This window comes from Abramis brama, assembly GCF_963993115.1.
Source record: "Abramis brama genome assembly, chromosome: 5".
NCBI classification, from domain to species: domain Eukaryota; kingdom Metazoa; phylum Chordata; class Actinopteri; order Cypriniformes; family Leuciscidae; genus Abramis; species Abramis brama.
The window spans coordinates 31,625,358-31,649,066 of NC_139967.1; the positions used below are offsets into that span (position 1 = coordinate 31,625,358).

Genomic DNA, 23,709 nt, shown 5'->3' on the forward strand with positions numbered 1-23,709 from the left:
CAGTAACCTCAAAATTATCTTCTGACACAGTCTGACAGTCTGATTTCTAAAAAATGCAGACGCTTCATTTTCTCCACACAGTGAGCTCAGATATACTTTTCTCTTTAGCAAGCTCTCAATGGAAAAGCACTTTCTTTACTAAACTCTGAGGGAACTCTCTGGAAATTAAAATCTTGAAAGAAACCGAGAACTCATATTCTGTAGAGACGGGAGCATCTATACGTAAAAAAACATAGGTCAGATGAGGAATACGTAGACCAACCATAATGCTTTTAGAAGCTGACACACACAGACAAGCGCGCACATTCAAACGGTCGCAGGATCCCTCTATCCTCTCCACACAATATTCACATTCATTACGGCAGTACACGGTGGGACATGACAGGCAGCACTTCAACAGTGTGTAAGCGAAAGGAGGGGGCGACTGTGCGCAAGCGAGAGCAGCAGCCATTACCTGTTAGCGAGCAGCGTCGTGAAGGTCACCTGACTCGTGCTCTGATAGGCTGGCAGCAGTTGGGCCCAATCCCACTCCCTCTCACCCATAGCAGCCTGTTGATAAATGAGCAGCGAGTATTGTTCGTTATTAATCAGAGTTAATATGATCAGTAAATTACTGCTCCAGCTGGGCTGGACTAACCAAAGAGGAGGGGGTCCCGAACAAGGCCGCCCCAACACGATCTATCTATCATGTCTGCACAAGAAGGTTTTTATTCCAATAAGACAGCAATTAATTTATAAATCCATTTGGGGAGGGATGTACCATCATTTATAAAAAGATAAATCAATTTTGCAAGAGGAGTCGTTATTCTTCTCGCCGTTGTTCGTGGCAAGCAGCCCAAGGTTTCCCTCACCCAAAGTGGACCGTCCCTTTGTTAGGAAGCCAAATGAAATCCGATTGCTTTGATAGCCAGAACGTCACTCTTAACTTGAAGCCGAGTGTTTTTTTTGTTTTTTTTATTGACAAAAGGACAGGAGCGTGCCAGCCCCTCCTATTCTCCGACCGGCTGATTGATGGATCGGCATTTGTTTTTTCTGCCTCCATTTGATTTGACAAACAGCGCAGCCACCTGAAGGCGAGGAGGCTTTTTAATCATCCCCTTAATAAGGTGTTTTATGCAAAGCAATGCGAGCGCGAGCGATAAGGAGAAAACAAAAGGGATTAAGAGCGCCGCAGCTAGTGCTGAACGAAAGGAAAAGAACTCGCATTTTAACCGACGTAACAACTCTGAGCCAAATAAGATAATGAAAGGAAAAAGTTCCCCTCAAAAAAGAAGGTTGCAAGACTTTCCGGCTTCAAAGACGTTGCAAAAAGTCGCATGACATGAGCAGAGAAAACTTTATCCTACCTTTAAGAGAAAGCCAAAAGAGGACCATGGCTCTTGTAATTAAACCTTCAACCTACACCGTCTTCAACACGCAAGGGATGCTTTTTTCCCCACCCCTTGTTCAAAGCCACATCACACTTGAAGAGTTCACCTTTCAAGTGTTTTCAAAAAATTATTTGCTCTTTTGGTTAACCTTTTTTAATGTTTTGCTTTGTGTCTTCCCTTCACACTAAAATATAGCTTAGGGACAGAGCGACCTATGGAGAATTGTCGAGTTCATTCTAGAGAAGCAGTTTAAAGTCTCTCAGTCTCTCTTCTTATATTCACCTTGCCTGGTGGCCTTGACGGAAAGTTACACTCGCTCGAAAGAGTGAAAGAGTAGAAGAAGAGAACTAGTTCACGCCATTCATGAACTGCTGTAAATAGTTATGCAAACAACAAGTGTCCGCAAGCACCTCGAGTTGAAGGCTGAGCGACTTAATATGAATGATAACAAAGAACCAACCTGATCGAACTTGTTAGAATTGCACTCGGTGAAGGGGTTAAACTGGGATGTACAGTCGCTCGCTTCAGAGGAGAACACGACAGGTCCCAAAGGGCAGTCCAGAAGTGCACCTCTCTTTGAATGAGGCGATAGGACGGACCTCAGTAAATCCTACAAAATAAAAGGAAGAAACACAACATAAAGGCTCATCATCAATGCACTCCAGTCCAGACTAGAGAAACGAACAGGAGCCTGGACACATCTTATTATTAGATGGCACTAAGCAAAACTAATCACTATTAATGTGGTCAAATTAACAGTGAGTCTCTACAGAATTCTTAAACACATCATCGGACAAATTAGTACATTTCAACAATTATTACATACCCAATTTTGGACATAATGGACATTTCCTTTTCTCTCTATTCCCCAAGTAATTGGCCGACAATGGTAGAAATTAATCAGTCTATCTAGGAATAGGATTTGGAAACAGACAAAAAAAGAGGACACAGATATGTATAGATGTGACACAAAGAATTGTCCTCAAGATTAGACTTAAGTGAGAGTTGTACTAATTTCCCAAGATGTGTTCTTATTGTTAAGTAGAGCAAAGGGGCATTGGGTATAGAACTGAAGTTTAAGTGTAGAGAAAGACTTTGACTAATTCATGAATCTTTTCCTTTAATTTCTGTTATTTCTGTTGTTTAAGTTGTTATTCTCCAATCGATTTTTTTCAATCAGGTCAAGGGTGTTACGAGAGGGCCCGCAGCAACATCTGGATGCAGTTGTGTCTCTGCACAGGCGTTCCCCTCAGCTTCAGGTCACACTGTCTGCCTCAGGCTAACAGCCACCTAATTGCTTGGTGAAAAACAGCAATTCGCTACCTCATTGAGCTGGATGCTGTGATGGATTTGCCGGAGGTGCTGGCTGCCACCTGCTCTATGGCATAGCTCCAGCAGCAACTGCCTTATTTTATGCTCAGTCAGTTCCGCGGGCCCACCTCTATCCTGCGCCGGGCCGCTCTCCACACGCTCCAACACACTGATGGAGGAACACATAAAGAAGGGGGGGGGGGGGGGGATAACATGAAATAAATGGAAAATGGTTATTATATTACTCAATTGAAACCCTTCTAAAGGCAGTTTTACATGGTAACCACAAGATTCCAGTTCATTTTCTAAGGGAGATTTTAATTATTATAGTTAAATAGTGTAAATATTAATACTACATTTATTCATTTTGGCAGACGCTTTTATCCAAATTACATTACATTCAAAGAACATTTTATCATTTGATCAGTTCTTGCTTGCCCTGAGAATCGAACCCATGACCTTGCCATTGCACATTGCACCCACACTCCTTACTGTTTGGGCTACAAGTACAAATTTTCAATTAACATTAAAATGTTCAAATTGGAAAGAGATAAATCAGTTATTTTACTCTATACACAAACATACTTTTATGGTAAGGTTCATACATCTAAAACTCTGGTGGATACCATGTCATCCTGGTCCAGAAATATTTTACAAAATGTATAGATACCTTCATATTTTATGCAGACTGCTAGCAACAGAAGTGTGCAAAATTACAATGAATAAATTGATTGATTTTATTTCTTCACAATAAGTCTTTAGCAAAAGTATTTTATTCAAAACAATCAAATGACATTAACTGTAGCTTTTGTGATCTTTTCTGTGATGGGATCAAACATCCAAATAAGAGTAGCTGTTGCCAATATTCGTTAGCATTGAGCTAGAGTGGGCATTGTTGTGTTCCACACAAAGATTCGCACATGCTTAGTGCAAAAAGCCAAGAGCTGCATGTTGCCAGTATGCGGCAAAACATGATTTGCTACCATTTTTTTTAAGTTCCTTTTGACGAAAATGAAGAGATAAAAAAAAAAAATGTAGAAAAGAGAGCGTCAGGAAGAATAGCTCAAGAGTCAGAGACACAGTGCTGCTTGCTGTAACCTCAAGGTCCCCTCAACGCACCCATTCTCGTGCCCTTCCTCTCTATCCAACATGCCTCATCACCCTCGCCACACTTCCCATCCGATACACCCACTGTCATTGTTTCCCCTCATTCCTTCTTCCTTCCTTTTTTTATTTTTCAATCACAAAGTGACAAGGAAAGTGTCGCCTGTCAGGCAGGCCTTTAGCTTCAATGACACCGAGAAAAGCGGCGAGGCCGTGGGCAGCCCAGCCGGTGAACGGGGTGTCAGCACCTGTGCCTGTATCCTTCCCTGTCCATCAGTGTGCAGGTGAAGCAAATGATTGGATCCAGTCAGCGGCTTGATTAATGAGAGGCCCGTCGGATCCGGGACAAGCTATCAATCACGTCATTAGGACCAATGTGCCCCGAAAGAAGCAGAACACCCCCTCCGCCCACGGAATCCACTGCATTCATCTTCATCTGTGCATGCATGCCGTCAAAGCCTGCCAGGGTCACCGTGATGGAGAACAATCATCTTCTCCTCTACAAATTACTTTGCAAAGACAAGAGATGAGGGAGGTGTGTGTGTGTGTGTGTGTGTGTGTGTGTGTGTGTGTGTGTGTGTGTGTGTGTGTGTGTGTGTGTGTGTGTGTGTGTGTGTGTGTGTGTGTGTATGTGTTTGTGTGTGTGTGTGTTGACAAGCTGGGGTGTGGGTGTTTTTCAGAAAACCCGCTTTCCGCCGACACACTGTACGCTGATTGTTTACACCGGAGGCAGTGCCTGAAAGTGAAGGTTATTTTAATGAATAGTAATGGTTCCACTGACTGTCTAAGACAGGCGATACATAATCACTCTTCCTTTTTGCTATCGCCCTTTTTTTTTTTTTGCCCTCACTCTATTTTTTTGTTTTTGTTTTCCTGTCATTGGGATCAGCGTTTCTCGGAACACTCAAAGTTTGATATATATATTTTTTTTCTAGCTCGGTTATGACGCTAAATCATTTTCAATAAGGCTAATTAACTCTGAGCTTTTGTTCTGGACCTGACTTGGAATATACGGTAAAACTTTTCTTTCTTTTTTTTGCCAACTGTGAAAAATAGCATGAAGAATTGGCCACTTTTCAAAAGTGCTCAAAAATCAATAGTTTAAAGAAATGATTAGTACAGGATCATTATTTAAGGCAGGGGTTTTCAAACTCCGGTCTGGAGAACTCAGGTCTCAGATAAAAACAGTGAAAGAAAGAAAGAAAAAATAAGAACCTAAATATATTTTTTCAGTGTCACAGGTTTATACGTGAAAAGTACAGCTGCCTTTATAATTTAGAAGTCCCTCAGAAGGGTATAGCATATTTCGGGGTATGTGGCATTAAAAAGTTTGAAACCCCTGATTTAAGGTACACATTATCTGCCAATAAGATGATGATTTAAAGTACATGCCCATCTTTATCATTAGGGCTCAATAATTCACAAATGCAAAATGACGTCCGTCCCAATTTACGTCCTTATGCACTATTCTATGCCGTTGTAATGTAGTATAAATAGTGTGAGTAGTGCGTTCACACTGAAAATTCCAAATAGAGAAAGTGCACATTAAATACCCGGGTGGTGCACTTAATTAACCAGGAAAAAAAAGAAGAAAAGCAAAAAAAAAAAAAAAAGAAGTGTGGAATTTTTGACACTTCATGCACTCAACTGTTGAAGATTTAATTACGCAGAGGAGGGAGAGGCTATCAGACTCCAATGTTAAATGACAAAATAACTTCATACACTATGTACTTATGCACTATGTACTCAACCGTGTAGTGTATACAGTAAGTGCAGAGTGTATAAGTGCATAGTGCACACAGTATATGGTAGTATAGTGCGCTATTTGGGACACAACTAAGATGATTTAAAGTACATGATTCAAGGATTGCAACACTTTCTTCAGTGGTTCCAGTCAGATTTCTGCACTCAAATCCTGTGGGTGACATCAAACCCATTTTGAAGTACACATATTAAAAAGCTTGAAACGAAGAGCTACAGGCTAGGAAAAGAAAACACAGAAAACAATACATAATTATTTTGCCAAAGGATGAAGGGTGAAGTTAATTTCTAAAAAATGAATGATGGGCGAGACTGAAGTCTTTAAAATGACATCAAAATATCAAACGGCAGCAGCAGCTAGACATTGAAGATAATGTTAGATTAGATAACTGGTTAAACACATTAAAATGCTAAAAGCCGAAAATCATCTTTCATATGATGAATAAGCTTAATTATGAATTTGCTCTTATGGGCTTAAAATCTTGGGTTTAATTGGCAGTATATTCCATCGGGCTCATTAAAATAAATCTCACCTCTCGCAGCAAAGCTTTCGTGCCTTCTGCAGCTGCATGGAGGTCCATTTGGGCTTCTTCTCTTCCAGGCACTGGAGCACCTTATGGACCAGAGGCTTGGGAACGCCCTTCTGCTGACCCAGGCTGACCTGCAGACATTCTGATAGCAGACTCAGCCTATCCTTGGCCCATCTCTCCAGGGGCAGGCCAGACAGAAGCTCCAGTGTGTCCCCGCTTTCTAGATCCTGACAGAGGCAGACCAATAAGACCCAGAGGAGCAGGCCCGTAGACCTCAGCTGTCTGGCATGCTGGGAAAGCCTCTTCTCAGCCATGGTGAACAGGAAGCGCACAGGCAGTGGAAGGGAGGCTATGGTTGACGGAAGGTGGGTGAAAATAAAAGAGAGGGCTTGGATAGATAGATTCATGCTGCCTGATTGGAAGAAAGAAAGAATGAAGAAAGAGTTGGTTTGATTTCTTTTTCTTCTTAAATAAGGCTGAACCATTTACCAACAACTAATAAGTTACAAATGTGGATGGATGGATGGATGGATGGATGGATAGATGGGAGAAAGCTTTACATACTCTTGTTGGTTTCATTCAGCTTGGGATCTTGTGGAATGTAGTTCCACTCTTTTGGGATTTTGCTCAGGACATTTTCGGGCAGGTGTTGTCGAACCAGGGGTCCAGACTGGTCTTTATTTTCCTGCATCATGCTGACCAAGTGGCTCAGGATTTTGGTAGTGGATTTACAAACAACGGACCTGATGTATTTAAACAAGGCTGGCTCATCTTTACTGGAGTCTGGAAGAAAGAGAATAATTATTAATTAAAAGTTATTGAGACTTAATAATTACATCCAAAATTATTTTGTAAATTCATTAGACAGTGACACTGTGTAAAAATATTGTTTTATCATTATATTATATTTGGTCACAGGACACTACCTCAGAGAAGAAGAGGGACATAATGTATTGAGGATATTGGTGTTTCTTCATTTATGGGCACACTTTATTAAAGCTAATAGATTCCAGTTGTTTCCTTTTGTTTTATTATTCTTCTGTTATAATGTTGTTGTTGTTTATTATTATTATTATTATTATTATTATTATGTTATGGTCACATTAAAACTTGAAAAAAATATTTAAAATACTATTTTAAAAACTATTTAAAATACCTTTATGTATAGATTGTATTGTTTTACTCTTGTCCCAGACAGATATGCATATGAAATATAAATTATGTATTATTATACAATTTCATTCATTCATTTATTCATTCATGTATGTATGTATGTATGTATGTATGTATGTATGTATGTATGTATGTATGTATGTATGTATGTATGTATTTATTTATTTATTCATGGTTTAATGGATTCATTCATTTATTGATTCATTCATAACTAATAATCTATACATAGCCAAATTAAAATAAACCACTGTTTAACAATAATTTGATATGTTATGCCTCATTTTGTTGACATTATGCCATGGACATTTTCTAGAGAAACAAGGGCATGCAAAATGTCAGAATTCTTTCTTTTAGTAAACAATTAAATAAAATAATACATTTTAAAAGTTGGTTCAATTTCAGAGTTCTATTTTAAAATTTCTTCCACAGTGCCAAAAAGTAGAGGTAGAAGAAACAACTAAATAATTGTAATACTGTCATTTTCCTGACCAGCCCAAACAGCTCTTGTAAATGGCACAATCAAGGTGCTAATCAAGCTTCATAAGATTATCTTAAAGTAGGAATGGACATGGTCAATTAAGCCTAAAACACAACACCTTACATCAGTACAACTGCATACAACACACACTCTCCTGCTCCCTCCTCTGTCATTTGTCTAATTTGTGCAACTATAATTACCACTAACATGTAATAAAACAGAAAAAAACATGAGCACTCCAGCTTGGATTAAACCCCCTGAATCAAAAGGTGTCTGGTGATAATTGCAGTTTCTATGTCAGTGTGCAAAATCAATACGGCAACCATTAACAGAACAGAAAATGTTCATGCTGTGGCTTTTACAGAGAGGAAAAAGGAGAAGGCAGAAATGTAAATAAATAAGCATTCAAAGACACAGCTAAAGGTTTAATTATGGCTTTGATTTGATGATGGGCTTCCAGCTGGTCAGATCTGATATTCAGGCAATTAGAGGACACAGTGGTGGCACATAGTGATAGTGGTTTCCAACTGGACCGTAACTAAATGGCCACATCTGACTAAAATTGTGTCTTTTTGAAGTCTAAACAAATGTAGGGCAGATCATGGCAAATTCTGCACCTGTTAAGTTGTAAAAGTGCTCCCAAAGGTGTCTCCGGTCCATGTATCCCTCCAGCGCTCGACTTAAAGCCCTGGGGACGTAGTTTAGGGAGGACAGGATGGCAAAAACAGCTTCTAAAAATTCTGCAGCTGCTGTCTGAGTATCAGGGGACACCTCTGTTCCTCTGTCCACACTGAGACCTGAAAGCACATTTCAAAGGTTATTTTAAATTATGTCAAAAATAAAAAATAACCACAATGCTAAAAATAACATGGCTTAACAATAAGAATGGCCTGGGGCCGGTTGGAGAGACTTTCAGGATATTTGACAGGACCATTTTTGGCTCTGTCAGGTGATGCCTTTCTTTCTCCCTTTCTTTCTTTTTTAAATAAAGAAAACAAAGCATATGCACAACCCTTCAAAAGTTTGAGGTAGGCACCTTCGGCACTGATATTAAAAGAAGTCTTGTATGCTTATGAAGGGTAATTTAGTGAAAACAGTAGAATTGTGAAATATTAAGATAATAACTATTTTAATATATTCTAAAATGTAATTTATTCCTGTGATGGCAAAGCTGAATTTTCAGAAGGCATTACTCTTCAGTGTCACATGATCCTTCAGAAATCACTCTAATATGCTGATTTGCTGTTGAAGTTATTATCATCCTCACAGTTGAAAACGGTTGCTTAATATTTTTGGTGTAAACCATAATTAAAAAAAATCAGGATTATTTGATAAATATAAAGTTCAAAAAGAACAGCATATATTTGAAAGATTTTTGTCTTCACAGTCACTTTTTTATTATTAATTTAATGCATCTTTTCTGAATAAAAGTATTAAATTCTTTAAAACTAAAATTAAATCTTACTGACCCCAAACTTTTGAATGGTAGTTTATATATAGTAGAGTTGCACGATTCTGAATAAATTGCTAATCTTTTTTTTTTTTCAAAATCACGATTCTCCCATGATTCCGAACAGAGACCTAAACAAAGTACAAGAGGTTCGGACAAAATATGAATTACTGCAGTCTGTTTAAAAATGTTTAATTAAAGTAGGTAGGCAATTTTTGTATACATTTTTTTTTTTTTTTTTTATACTGATTGAAACTCTCTTCACATCCTGATAGCAATCAGTAATAGAAGTGGTGTAAATATTAAAACATGTACATATATCTTCTGTGATAGTCTCAGGACCAAATGATTGTCCAATCATTGTATTTGATACGATGTCCTACCTGCCTGTCAATATATGTACCCAGACGACCTACTACTTCCAGTAAGATTCTGAAGTGTGCATACAATGGACACTTTCTGTCCCATGAGGCCACGGGAGAGGATTTGTGAATGGCAGTGATGCGACGTAACTGACGCTGGTAGGTCACGTGATAATAACAACATGGCAACTAGGTCCAGATTACATTCATTCTAAGCACATTCATACTATATAGAACATACTTTTTATCGATTTCTTATTCAAAATAAGTACCTACTCGAGAGTATATGGTTTAGGATGCAGCCAATGCCATCGATCGGCGTAAACAAACAGCATTCACCTTTCACAGCTCCTTCTGAACCAAAACAACGAGCTTACGCTGCGTTCACACTATGGGCCCTATCTTGCACCCAGCGCAATTGACTTTGTACACCAACGCATGTTTCATTCCTATTTTGCACCCGCGCAAAGCGCGCTTTTCTCTCCACAAAAGCACATCGCTAAACTAGGGAATGAACTTGCGCTCCCTGGGCGGTTCAGCGCAAAAAAGGAGACGTGTCCCGGCGCAAACAATCCCTGGTGCTATTTTACTGTTCCATAAAACAATTGCGCCACTGGCCAGAAAAAACCTAGTCTAAAGTCAGTGGTGCATCGCGCGTTGTTCATTATGCTATTTTAAGGGCGCATGCTTGACCATAATGTATAGCGTGCACAACGCGCATACACTTTGATTCTCTAATCTACACAGAAGCAGCAGTTTTCATTTTTGCAAATCATATTATTACAAACGATAGATAGATAGATAGATAGATAGATAGATAGATAGATAGATAGATAGATAGATAGATAGAGACAATTTATTATAAAAGCATACATCTAGCTTACACATTTACCCACATTATTATATGCCTGTTTAATTTGGGTGTGTTTCTCCATCCCCAGTGTTACTTCTCTCTCTTTTACGGCCGTGACAGAGCGTTGCTCTCCTCGGCTGTGAACCGCTCCTGGCGCGCGCCTGGCAAATCCGCCGTTATAATAGCAATACGCCAAGGAAAAAGCGCGTCTGCTCTTAAAGGGAATGTGAGATGACGCTCTGATTGGTTTATTTCACGTTACGCCCAAACCACACCTATGAATAATGAAGCTACTTCAGACCAACCCCTTTTAGATTTAAGAGCCATTTATCCTGCCTTTATTTACTTGCGCTTTGCGCTTTGACACTTGCGTTTCAGATCGTTAAAATAGGGCCCTTGATCATAACCGCAATTACGAGATGGAAACCCGTGACGTTCTAACCGGGATTTTGCGTTTCTCTGGCAACGCTATCAATGCCAAACTGAATCTGCAGAAGTCAGGTGGTACAAGTAAGAGGTCTGTAAGTTGTTTTGTTTGTGCTTTGAGACAAGAGATCATTTAACGCCATCTCTACTAATGCTTTGCAGACTCTGCTGTGCGAGTTCATGTGTTTTGGAAGATCTTATGCTTTCAAAGCTAGCTTGCTATTGCTAGCCTCTCCGAAATTGCTTACCCTACCTTTAATATGAATGATTTATTTTTTTAAAAATCGGGTTGAGTGAATGATTCAATGACTCATGCATAAGTAGTTCGCTTGTTTCATTACTGGATTAATCAGTGTTTTTGAACAAATCTCTTGAATGAATAATTCAGTGACAATTTTAACAGACACTTATCGCCACCTAGTGGCATAACTATTTAAACGATACAAGTTACTCTATTTTGATCTCTACCGTAGACATAAGTGTTTATATCCAAAATATAAACTTTTATCTCAGAAGCTACTTTTGGGATTACCTTAATATTTGTAACACAGAATAACGATACTGTGCCGTTTCATACCTATATATAATAACTTCTCTCTCTGGGTCAGCGGCAGCACCAACACAGATTTGAATGTTCAGGTAAGATTTTGTCAAAGGTTAAATAGACAGGAGAATCAATGTAATTTAGGAATCGAGTGAGTGTTTGAATCGAGATCGCAATCTTTTAACGATTAATCATGCAGCTCTAATATATGCCTATAGTCCTAATTAAAATTTCTGGAGAGTTAAAACAAAGGTCTAAACTAAACAACTTTGAGCTTACATACTGCAAGACATCTGAGCTTAGCACAGGAAATGAATGTCTTGTAAATCAATACAGTGCGAAAGGTCCATTTTAAGGCAAAAGCCAATTGACTGTCTGGACAAACACATGAAAGATGAGACCACAACACCAAGATGTGACTGAATGCCCTTGTCCAAATGGTGTCAGGCCTGTGGGGTTGTAGAGAGATGCAGGATGGTTGTGCCTTTGGTTCAGCCCCTGTCAGTCTCGCTCTCTAGCGATGACAGGCGTTTGAATAAGCGATTGAATGCAATGCAGCATTCAATGAGTGTCTTTGATAAAAAGCAGGCTGCTGTTTGCACTTTTTTGACAAATGTTGGACTGTTTTGAAATGACAGGCCTAAATTACCTGTCGTAGTAGAGCGTGTGGTTAGCTAATACTGTTTTGCTTAACAGGGACCCTGAATTCTGCTGCTGGTAAGGGACTGATAGGAATCGACTCTGCTTTCTTTTGCTACATGTGCAAGGAAAACAGGAGGCTATAGATGCCATTTTACTTACTTTGTGAGAGATTGTTTGGGGTTTTGTTTTATCTATTCACTGAAATGATCCATTCGCTACAAAAAAAAAAGGTTTAAATCAGAGCTGTGGTGTAGTTGTAAAGTTATTGGCAGTGACAGATTTTGTGTTCCGGAAACTTTGCTGCTTCAGTATGTGTAGATTATTTTTTCACGTTTCTACAGTATACTGGAAAATAAGCATTTAATAAGTTTTAAAGGCTTTTATTGACATTTAATATATGCAAAGAGTCAATACTTCTTCATAACCTCTGAAATTCATTCTGACATGCTGGATATCAGCTTCTCTGCCAAATCCTGACTAATGGTGATCCATTCTTGCTTTATTAGTGCTCAGAGATTATCACAATTTATGGACTTCTGCTTGTCCACTTGCCTTTTGATGATTGATCACAGGTTCCCTATGGGATTGAGTAAGAAGTGTCGCCAAGTGGCTTATTTGCTGCCCTGATGATGTGATTAGTGAAATGATGTTAGCTAGTGAAATTTGGGCTTTTGTGATAAAGGTTTTTTTTTTTGCCATTTTTGCAATTATTTAAAATGAATCTGATCACTCTGCACAATAATCTAGAAACAATGTGAATCAACAAGCAGCAAACACAACATTTATGTCACTGCCAATACTTTTGGCCACAATTATGTTGGGTATCGCACATTCTTATGACCACATTCAAAATACATTTTACTAAAATACATTTTACTAAAATATACTCAATGATTTAAAATGACTTGATTTTATCCATCTGGAACTGACAGGTGGTGCGAAGACAGGAGTAAGCTGAACAGAAAAAGTCTCTTTGAAATAACATGCGATAATTAATCGTTCACGGAACACAAATGTTTATTTTAGCAACAAGATTCTTGATTAAAATGTGTATTAATGTATAAGGTAATGTATATTTTTAAATAGCTCTTTGCATTCAAAGTTTTCTACAAAAAATACACTTATTCCATGAATTCTCATTAATATGAACAAACTCAATTAATGAGGTTACAAAAGTCTTGTATGCATAATAACTAGAATAATTAGCAAAATTCAGTAGATATTGAATAGATATTACATTAAAAAAACAGATTTGACATTAGATAACTGCTATTTAAGGCCTGTCATGTCACAAATCCTCCAAGTTTCCAAAAAGGACATTAAAAGAAAAAAGGCATACAAAAACGACTAAGGGATTTTACAAAAATGAGTGTACTCATGTGAATGGCCACAAGGGGCTGGACAGGTTAAAGAGCTGCCTCTTCGCAATCATCCGTTTATGAGCCGCCAGATGAACCGTGATAAATGAACTGCTGGCGTTTCTCAGGGGAGGGGATTCCACAAACCAATTCTATCCACCGTTAACAAACCTTTTGCAACCTTGACGTGTTGCCAACAAACACACCTGTTGATTTACCAGGCCTCACAGATGAGTTTCCACTGGAGGCCCTTAATTGGAACAAGACATCGCTATCAGTCCCTTAAAGAATTCCACAAACAAGCTCCTATTTAGAGCACAGCTTAGCGCTAAGCGCCCCCAAACTGCGCTGAGAGACAGCGACTCAAGCGAGGAACTTTTTAAAGAGGTTTCTCTAAACGGTAGACAACCAAGCCACCGCGTTTCTTCTTAATTAGCCAGGCTGCGGCCAGGCAGTGTTGATTTACGACGACGTGATTCCCACACCAGAGCACGCAGGAAGACGTGCTCTCAGCCGAGCTCGGTTATTAATGAGCTCCGCCATAATGTGAATTAATCTGCAAGCACAAAACAGCCTTTAAAGGTTAGACTTTTCAGAGTGGAAGGAAGAAAGAGGAAAATCTTTAAAGGTCATTCACTTTGCCCTCACATGAGTGTTTACAACTGAGCTCTATTGATTTAGAAATGATGAGGAGGTTGATGAGTGCGATGATGAGTGAGTAAAACAACATTCTCACAACAATCCCGATGTGCCTGAGGACGAAACACAAATCTGATGAAGCTGAGAAGAGCACGAGATTGTTTAAAAACCAGGTGGATCTGCCTTGCTTCGCAAACTACTGTAGTATCAAATGTGGCTGAATGAGACGAGCCTTTTAAGACCTCAGCTAGCATTTACTTGTTAGCAAATTCAACAGAGCGTAATTTCAAATGTTAGACTAGCAATTAACGATTTCTATGGCTTATTTTGCAAGAATGAAAGGACTCGGCATGGTTCCACTGCGCAGGTGTTGGGCGACTCGAACGATGTTATCGTCAGTTCACAAGTGCACACAGCCTATTTAAAATAAGAAGATCCATTAAAAACAGGTGCAGGCTATTAAGAGCAGCAAGGTCACTGGGCCATCCTTACAGCTAATCAGTTTTTCCACCAATAAACTGTATTTAATTCATTTGTGGAAACCAATGAAAGTGTCCATGTGCTTCAAAGAACGTCACCTTGTATGCTCTTGTTGCATGCAAGCCAACAAAACTGTATGTTTTGATATTTTTCCAACTTTCAGGATGCTTTATTAAAGCAAGAATTTTTGATTAAAAAAAAAAAACAGCATCATTGGGAAGGGTACATGCAGAGTTCAACAAGAAGTGTGTCAAGGGATTAAGAGTCTTACATGAGTACGAGATGATGATCTGCAGCAGCAAGCAGTCCTTGTGAAGGATATTCTGCAGAAGTAGAGCTGGATTATAACAGGGTCCAGATATCAGTAGCTCAAACAGACATAAAGAGGATCCCTCAGATGCTGGAAAATCCCTTAAACAACAGAAATACATCAGTTAAGGTCATGTCAATGTTCAAATGTTTGGATTAGAACAATTTTTATTTTTGTTGTTTGTTTTAGGAAAAAAAGTCCCTTATGTTCACCAAGGCTGAATTTCTTTGATCGAAAATACAGTAATATTGTCAAATATTACAACTTACATTTAACTGTTTTCTATTGTGATATATTTTGAAATGTAATTTTAAACTTTCACATCATTCTAATATGCTAATTTGATGCTTAATAAAAGTTTTGATAAAAAACAAAGCCTGTGCTAGACTAGCTGGGACTTGCTCGTACATATAACTGCTTCTATTGTCCCCCTGATTTGTAAGTTGCTTTGGACAAAAGTGTCTGTTAAATAATTAAATATAAATTTCTTATTATTATAAATATTGAAAACAGTTGAGCTATATATCTATAGAGTTGTTTATACAGTTGTTTATACAGGAAATATCAGTTTACATTTCCAAACATTGCTTTTGCCATTAATTGTAATAATCCAGTGAGATTTGTGTGTGCACAAGGAGTCTGACAACAGCCGGTATGATCCACACGGAGATCTGATCTCACCATCATCGAGATTACATGAAGAAACTGAAAAAACTGAGACAGATTAAATCCAGAAGAACTGCAGTAACGTCTCCAAGATGCTTAAAGAAACCGACCTGCAAAGCTACCTGAAAAACTATGTGCAAGTGTACCTAGGACAAAAACTGTTTGGTGAAAGGGTGTTCACACCAAATATTGATTTGATTTAATTAAAAGAAGTTAATTGATAAAATCTGTTTATGACATTATTTTTGAAAGCATCCTCACATTACAGCATTTTTACACAAGTGCCTAAAACTTCACAGTACTGTAGATTTGCAGGTCGGTTTCTTCAAGCATCTTGGAGACGTTGCCAAAGTTCTTCTGGATTTAGTCTGAGATTGCAGAATGATGACAGAATTTTCAATTTTGGGTGAAGTATCCCTTTAATCCCACAAACCCCAAAAATATGTGACGTATGTATAATTATATAATTTATATTTCTAATTGAATGTTAAACCGACAGTATTAAAGTAAACCAAATAACAATGTCCAAACAAAACTAAAAGAATGTACTGAGGTCCATTTATTCTGCCCTGTCCTGTTGAGGAACAAAATGCTATTAAAATACTAGAATGTCAATTATCCATTTATTCACCAGCAAACTTTTCAGTGATGCTTAAAAAAGATAAGTTGACTGGAGATGGATAAAGGCTAAAGCCCCATTGCAGTTGTTCTATAGAAAGCATTGGTAAGGTAAAGAATGTTAGGAACGTCATGTGATATTCATTTTGCTCAACCACTGTTTAAAACAGCCCTCACATATGGAAAACCATAAAAACCTCAGTCAGGGTAGCGTCAAGTAAGTTTAATTTATGACAGGATTTAAAACAAGACTATGAGAGATAAAAGTACAGTGTGTTTAATGGGTTGTACTGTTTAATTCAATTTAGCTGATCTTTCACAAAAAAAAAAAAAAAAAAACCTCTATAAAGCAGATTTGAAAGAGAATTTTGAAAAATAAATGTGATTAGAACCTTTATATCATTTATATTAACTGCAATTCTATCCCTCACAGCCTCATTTTCAATCGTGTAAAATGTAGTGTCTACCCAAATGATGGGTTTTCATCATCACTGTGCTATTATGCTCTCTTCCAGGGACCAAACTACATCATTAGGGCCACACTAAATTAAAAAAGTACTGTTAATACAATACATTATTTGCACCTCCGTAGAAAACAGGGAGACTGAGTGGGGGAATGAATACAATTTTTATATTTTTTAAGAAAAAATATTTTGTCTAATTTTCTGGATATATTATATTCACGTTGACTCTAAATGTCTACAGTAAATACTAAACCTATACTATAAAAATAGAAATAGAAAAACAAAAACCTGCATCTGGTAAGTTGAGGTGTGGTCATATTAGTTCAATTTCAACGATATGTTGGGGCATTGTGAATAGTGTAGCGATATATGAAGCATGACTCACATAGAAGTCTATCTGTTGGTCATCACTCATCACAGCAAATTCACATGATCAATAATCTGCAAGGGGAAATACTTCACCTGTACGTGAAAAGGCTTTATGACAAAAGTCACATGAACAAACAGGAAAACGGGTCTCATCACATCCGCTTGTCTTAGAAAGTGTTTACAGCAGTACGAACTGACAGCGATATATGGACTTTTAAGGTCATCAGCTAACCTAGCTAGTTCTTTTTATTGTTGCCATTTTATTCGATTTAAATATCTAAATGGCAGTGAGAAAAACACAAATGAAAAACTTTTAGATATCAATCTGCAAATGGAGGGACATCCGTTATGCTCATCTTTGCTCGCTCCTATATTTAACGAAGCACATACAAAAGGCCTGAACTGGAAAGCGATTCGACTTGTTTTACAGAATACAGAAGTTTGATGCGCATAACACCTATTTGCTGATTGCGTGGATTCCTACTGTAATTTTGCCTGTGAAAATTCGCCGAACAACAGTACCTTTAATCAAACATTGATAATCTGTATTGAAACAGCTTGTAAACAATTCTAACAAAAAAGTCAATAGTTAGTACAGTTAGCAAAAGTTATGGCTATTTAGCAATATGTACCCTAGTGAAAAAAGTATACCAAAATGTATTTAAAATACGTTTATTTCCATTAAAGGAATAGTTCACTTAAAAATAAAAAGGAGTATAGTATAGTATGATCTCTGTATAATATCAGTCTTGAAATGCAAAGTATTTAAAGTGTACCTAAAGTATAATAGTTTCATAGTTAATAGTACTTGCAATAGTTTAGCAAAATCAAATATACTTAAAGGAGCCGTATGTAAGATTGTGGCCAAAACTGGTACTGCAATCACTTTCAAATTACTGTAGAGCGGTGTATCCCCTCCCCCCTCCCCCTGACTTGAGGTTGCCAGATAGGCTGCAGGATCCAGCAGGAACGTTTGTAGCTGCAGCTGTGGAAACTAGAGCAGAGCTGGCAACCCGGATGCCGAAACACTACTGACTTCGTGATTGGTAGATAGGTGGAGGGTGGCGCTTCAGGCCAAAACACAACATGACAACATCAACATCAGTTGAGGGCTGCAACTTCACTTTTTAAATGACAATATCCTGGCCGGACTACTGTTGTCAGTGATATAAGTATTTGAAATGAACATGATTTCTTAATGTCTAGTGACATATCAGGGCCATTTTATGATTAATTGAAATACATTTCTTACATACAGCTCCTTTAAGTATATCTTTAGTTGCACCTCAGCACTACTTCCGGATAACTAAAATGCATTAACCACAAAATTCAATTTAGCCAACTTCAAGTATACAAATTTAGTATACCAACAGTGGTATTTATATTAAGTATATCCATATGTAAATGTATTTGTAGTATACTTAGCATAAAATAAATGTATTTCATTTCAAATACATTTTTGGAATATTTTTTACTAGGGTAATCAAGTCTTTTAATTGTCCTTCTAAAAGTATCATATAAATGTGCCCCATGCAATAAAATAAAAATAAATAAATAAATTCTTTAAATGGCCACTGACATCTCAATGGTAATAATAGTCATGCTTAATTTAGCACAAACCACTAAATATCATTATTTATCTCTGACCTTGGTTGCAGAACAAGTATTAAAGTGAAGGGTGAGCTCAGCAACATAACAGGAGAACATTATGCTTTAGTTAAGCAACAGATTTGTCATGTCAAAGGCCCGGTAATCCACCCGATATCCCACTTTAATGGTCTTGATAAATCTGTAAGCTACACCATGAGGTCAGGTTTCGCTGTATCTCGAACTTACACACGTGTAACTAAAAAAAAACATCCCTCCCTGCCCATAATGCTCCTTGATTTACTGATATTTCTAGTCTCTTTATTACGTTTTTATTTAATAATCCAAACTGTCAGTTTGTTGGAGTGTTTGAGTGAGAAGAAGAGTTTGATTTTGGTGTACGGCCTCTTGGCTCTGGTGGGGCCCTCACCGTGAGACCCTCAGGGAGTCTTGAACACAGCGAGGCTAAATAAATAAATAAAAAAGGAACAGGCAATAAAAATGCACTAATTTAAATCCCTTGGACTTCATGGAAGCGGAGCCGGTGGGGCTGACGACCGGTGATTTGTGTATGCGGGACACGCGATGATATCACGCTGGAGTGGGAGTCTGGAGCTGTGCTGGGGGGCTTGAGGAGGGTGATGTGAGATGTGGCTGACATTCACAGTCCTCCTACAGGCTCCGTTTCAGCCTTTAACACCCAGGCTGAAGACCCGCAGCGCATGTCAGCATAAACAGCATGACTAACTATGGCATCTGCATCTGGACTGCATTAAGGGCCGTGAGTCTGGGGGCCTGGTGACTGCAGTAATGTAGTGACTGTGTTTGTGTGCATTTAACACATGAACGAAAACTGAAAGGCCACACTAGCCTTATTTGGGTCAGCTGCAACAACTCAGCACATTGTGTGTGTTTTTCTTGTAATAAAACTTAAAGATGGGCTCAGAAATAGAGATACAGCACAATCTGGTGATGTTTTTATTGTGTCTATGGAATCTTAGGGTAATGTGTTACAAGTATTTTATTTTAATAATATTACATTAGTATTATGTAATCGGATTGGAACACTTTTTGGACATTATATTTTATATAAATAAGTAGCATAAGTAAATTATTAAAGACATATATGTCCACCTCAATTAGTCACATTTAAATCATCATGAATATAAACAAGTAGCCAAAGTATTAGTGATAAGAATATTATTACTATTATTATTATTATTATTATTATTATTACATACATATGTGTCCACCTCAGAAATCACATTTAATTCCTTATAAATATAAATAAGTAGCAATAAGTAGCAAGTAGTATTAGTAATAAGTATATTATTATAATAATAATAATAATTATTATTATTAAAGACGTGTCCACCTCAGTAGTCACATTATATAATCATTATGTGAAAAATACACTTGTGTCAGTAACATTTTTGAAAAAATACTTTTAATCAGCAAGGATGCATACAATTTATCAAAAGTGACAGTAAATACTTTTACGTTGTTTATCTTGATATTTAAATTTATATTTAAAATAATCTGTTATTTTGAACTTTCGATTTCCACAAAAATATAAACTGTGTTCCACAATGATTATAATAATAACCTTTCCTGAGCCCCAAATCAGCATATTAGAATGATTTCTGAAAGATCATGTGACTGAAGTCTGGAGTAATGATGCTGAAAATTCAGCTTTGTCATCACAGGAATAAATTACATTTTAAAATGTATTAATATATATATATATTTTTTTTTAATACATAATTATTTTAAATTGTAATTATGTTTCACAATATGACTGTTTTTACCGTATGATCAAATAAATGCAGCCTTGGTGAGCATTAGAGACTAATCGACTGCAAACTTTTCAATGGTAGTGTAATTCTAATTATAAGATATCTCTGGGGAGGAAAATGGCATTAATGGGTTAATCATTGACCACTGACTGAACACTTTGGTTTATTGCTCAATACTGTCAGTACCTCAGCAGCTCCTCAGTGAACAGTGTAGGGTTCATTACGCTCAGCCACATTGTGTCACAACTGTTCACTCCCTCTGGAAATTTTGGAGTTCTGCTGCCTCCTCCACCACAGCCTCCATGAAAAACCCTGGAGAGAGCGAGAGAGAGAGAGAGAGAGAGAGAGAGAGAGAAAGAGAGAGAGAGAGAGAGAGAGAGAGAGAGAGAGAGAGAAAACAAATAAATAAATAAGCACACTCTCATCAAACGACTAATCTTGCTCCTGTAGTTCTTAATAATCCAGCAAGTTCATCCCGACTCTTGTGTCACCTGTGCAGCTCCGCCAGAGGTGATGTAAGGATGACCAGTACGGTCAGTAGCTGGTTACACAGGCTGTGTATGGACCACATCCAAGATCCACGGGCTGCATCTGGCCATAGCAACTCCTCCACAGACTCACACATACTCCACATCAGATGCTCCACGCACAGCAGAAGAGCTGTAATATCAACCCTGGAGGAGGCAATGAGACCAAAATTTACAAGCAAAAAATTGTCTTTCATGTGTAATGTGTGATATTTGATAGAGCTACACTGTATGGCCATACTTGCTTGTTGATTATTTAATTTGAAAATCAATGATATTAATAGTAAGATTTCATCGGCCATGCCAATCACAGTGCTGATTGTCAACACTTGATTGTCTATCTATCTATCTATCTATCTATCTATCTATCTATCTATCTATCTATCTATCTGTCTATCTGTCTATCTATCTATCTATCTATCTATCTATCTATCTATCTCTCTCTACTTTCAGATACATATGTATCATTAAGTAACCTCAAATAAATGCATGCTCTGCTCAGTTCAAACCGCTAAATGAGTGTATGATGTACTTCTGTACAGTCTCTCAGTATCCAGAGAGGTTGAGTAACCCACTTTGGTTTCCATATTAAACTCAACTTTTCATCACCTACCACCAAGTTCTGCTTTATAGCACAGCGAAAGTTCCCCTTTCTCCAGATAGCAGAAAAAGAGAAGGGAGCAGAGTCAGAGCCCATCTGCTTGGCAGACCCTGAGCTCACCCGGCACTGAAGAGCTCATAACCGGGTGTCCTTGCAGAAAGAAAAAACGTTCCCTCCATTCATTCCTTCAGTGCAGCCTTGGGCGATCTGCTCTTTCTCATCAGTCCTGGAGTGGAGGGGAAGCGTGCTCTTGTGGCATCTTTAACCACTTTAAGTATGTGTTAATGCTACGCACAAGGCCTGGGCGGTTGGGCCCGTCTAGCATGAAAGAACCGGGCCCTCCGCCAGGCGCTGAGGCAGGGCCATGTGCTAACAAAGAGAGACTGTTCTACAAATCTGGAGATCTGCTTTGACCCCCGGGGCCGAACACCGGCATAATCACTAAAGCATTCAACACTGTCTGCTAAGCCCGAGGTTCCTGATAGAAGGTGGGCTTGTGCGTCTCAGCGCGGCAGAAATACGGTAAGATCATTCAATCAGACAGCATGGACGACTGCTCTCAGTTACAGTGTGTTTGAGTGTGACTGCTGACCATAAGACGAAGACGGGTGACTTTAACCATGCATGGCCACTTCAGCACGACACATTTCCACAACGCAACAACCGAATGAGAATAATACAGCATGTTCAAACACTCTTTTTACACTCATACAGATTAAACAATAAGTAAGATGATAGGAAATAGTATCTATCTATCTATCTATCTATCTATCTATCTAACTGTCTGTCTGTCTGTCTGTCTATCTATCTATCTATCTATAGCGATAGGAAATGGTATTTTATTAATATAATGTTGGTGAGGGAAAAACTACAACACACACAAACTGAAATATTGTCTGTGGAACGGGATGGAATGGAATAAACAATGGTGAATGGAACCATTTAAAGGAACTGAGAATTCCATGCCCACCCGAGAAATTTAAAAAAATAACAACAGTTCTAATGTTAAATACGGCAGGTTTTCAAACGATCCTCTTATCTGGTACCTGATCTGAGGGAGTCTTTTGTAGGAGGGTCGCACTCTTGAGTACCTCTGAACTAAAACCTCCAGGGTCTCACACAGCACCTGGGCCAAGGTCTGCCGGGCCTGCACGGGGGCAACAGCGCCCCAAAGGTCACTGCGCAGGCCTGTGAGAAAATAGTGCCACATCTGGATGGAGAAAGAACACCTTTCACCCTGAAAAAAATGGTGGAGGAGACAAAAAAAAAAGAGACAAAGAGAGACTGGTAAAGAGATGATGATGATATCACTGCAAATAAATACCGAAATGAGGAGAAAGGAAAAAAGTCAGAAGGTCTTTCCAGACAATCTTCCTCTAGACCCTCATGGTCATGCAACCTGCACGCTGCACCTGGACCCCTCATTACCACAGAGAAAGAGAGAGCGTATGGATACTTTGAAGTTTTAATCTGGATATTCAATCACTGTTCATCTGAACATTACCCAGACATGCATGCACACTGAGTCAAGATGGCAACGGGTCATTCCTGTTATGCAAGTCTCATCATGCGAGACTTAATATACTGGGTGAAATATAACTCGTAATTTTAAAATGGCAATCATATTGGGGGGTTTTTTTCTCCCCCACAACATCCCAAATTGAACAAAGGAGTGAATTTTAAAGTTTGAGCAGATGTTGCTTTTTAACCATGTCTCCATGTCCATTGCAAATCTACCTTTTAAAAACTGGGAATTCATTAAGAAATTCTCCAGATGTTTCAGCATTTTTCCTTTCTCTAATCACAATAGTTCAAATAAAACATGGTTTTCTTGGGAATATCGTTTTAATTGGATTTTATAGGTTTTTCCTGTGCTCTCAATTTTACTTTCCATCCTGTTAGACTTTTGCAACTAACAAACGCCAGTTCCATGACATCATCCTCCAGGATGTGATATCACTTTTTTGGTGGGGGAAAACAGCATAAACATGAACAAGTATAAACAACAGATTTGATGAATTATGTGATGTATTAGCTGGTTTGTCTCACTTTAAAACAGAGGTTTTCAAACTTTTTTGATGATGCCAAAGACCATCATATATGATTATATCCTTACAAGGGCAACTATATATTTTTTTTATGTATAAATGCCCATTTGAAAAAAAAAAAAAAAAAAACTATTAGCCACTATTAGAGAACTGTATAGTCCTAAAAATAAATTATTTTATTATTAATAATTGTATTAATAAAATTATATTTATATAAATAAATTAAATAAATGCATTTATAT

At 38.0% G+C, this 23,709-nt stretch overlaps 1 protein-coding gene across 1 annotated transcript in view; it reads right to left on the bottom strand.

Annotated features, from left to right (window-relative positions):
• The window catches only part of kiaa0825 (KIAA0825 ortholog), a 149,815-nt gene that overhangs the window by 84,235 nt on the left and 41,871 nt on the right, over positions 1-23,709 (bottom strand). Inside the window, exons 10-19 of the mRNA XM_084114025.1 lie at positions 22,466-22,656; positions 20,783-20,965; positions 20,478-20,603; positions 14,753-14,892; positions 8,345-8,524; positions 6,641-6,859; positions 6,080-6,488; positions 2,694-2,850; positions 1,831-1,980; positions 455-549 (exon numbers count right to left, since the gene is read on the bottom strand). Of these exons, the coding sequence (XP_083970151.1) occupies positions 455-549; positions 1,831-1,980; positions 2,694-2,850; positions 6,080-6,488; positions 6,641-6,859; positions 8,345-8,524; positions 14,753-14,892; positions 20,478-20,603; positions 20,783-20,965; positions 22,466-22,656 (1,850 nt within the window). The remainder of the gene's footprint in view (positions 1-454; positions 550-1,830; positions 1,981-2,693; positions 2,851-6,079; positions 6,489-6,640; positions 6,860-8,344; positions 8,525-14,752; positions 14,893-20,477; positions 20,604-20,782; positions 20,966-22,465; positions 22,657-23,709) is intronic.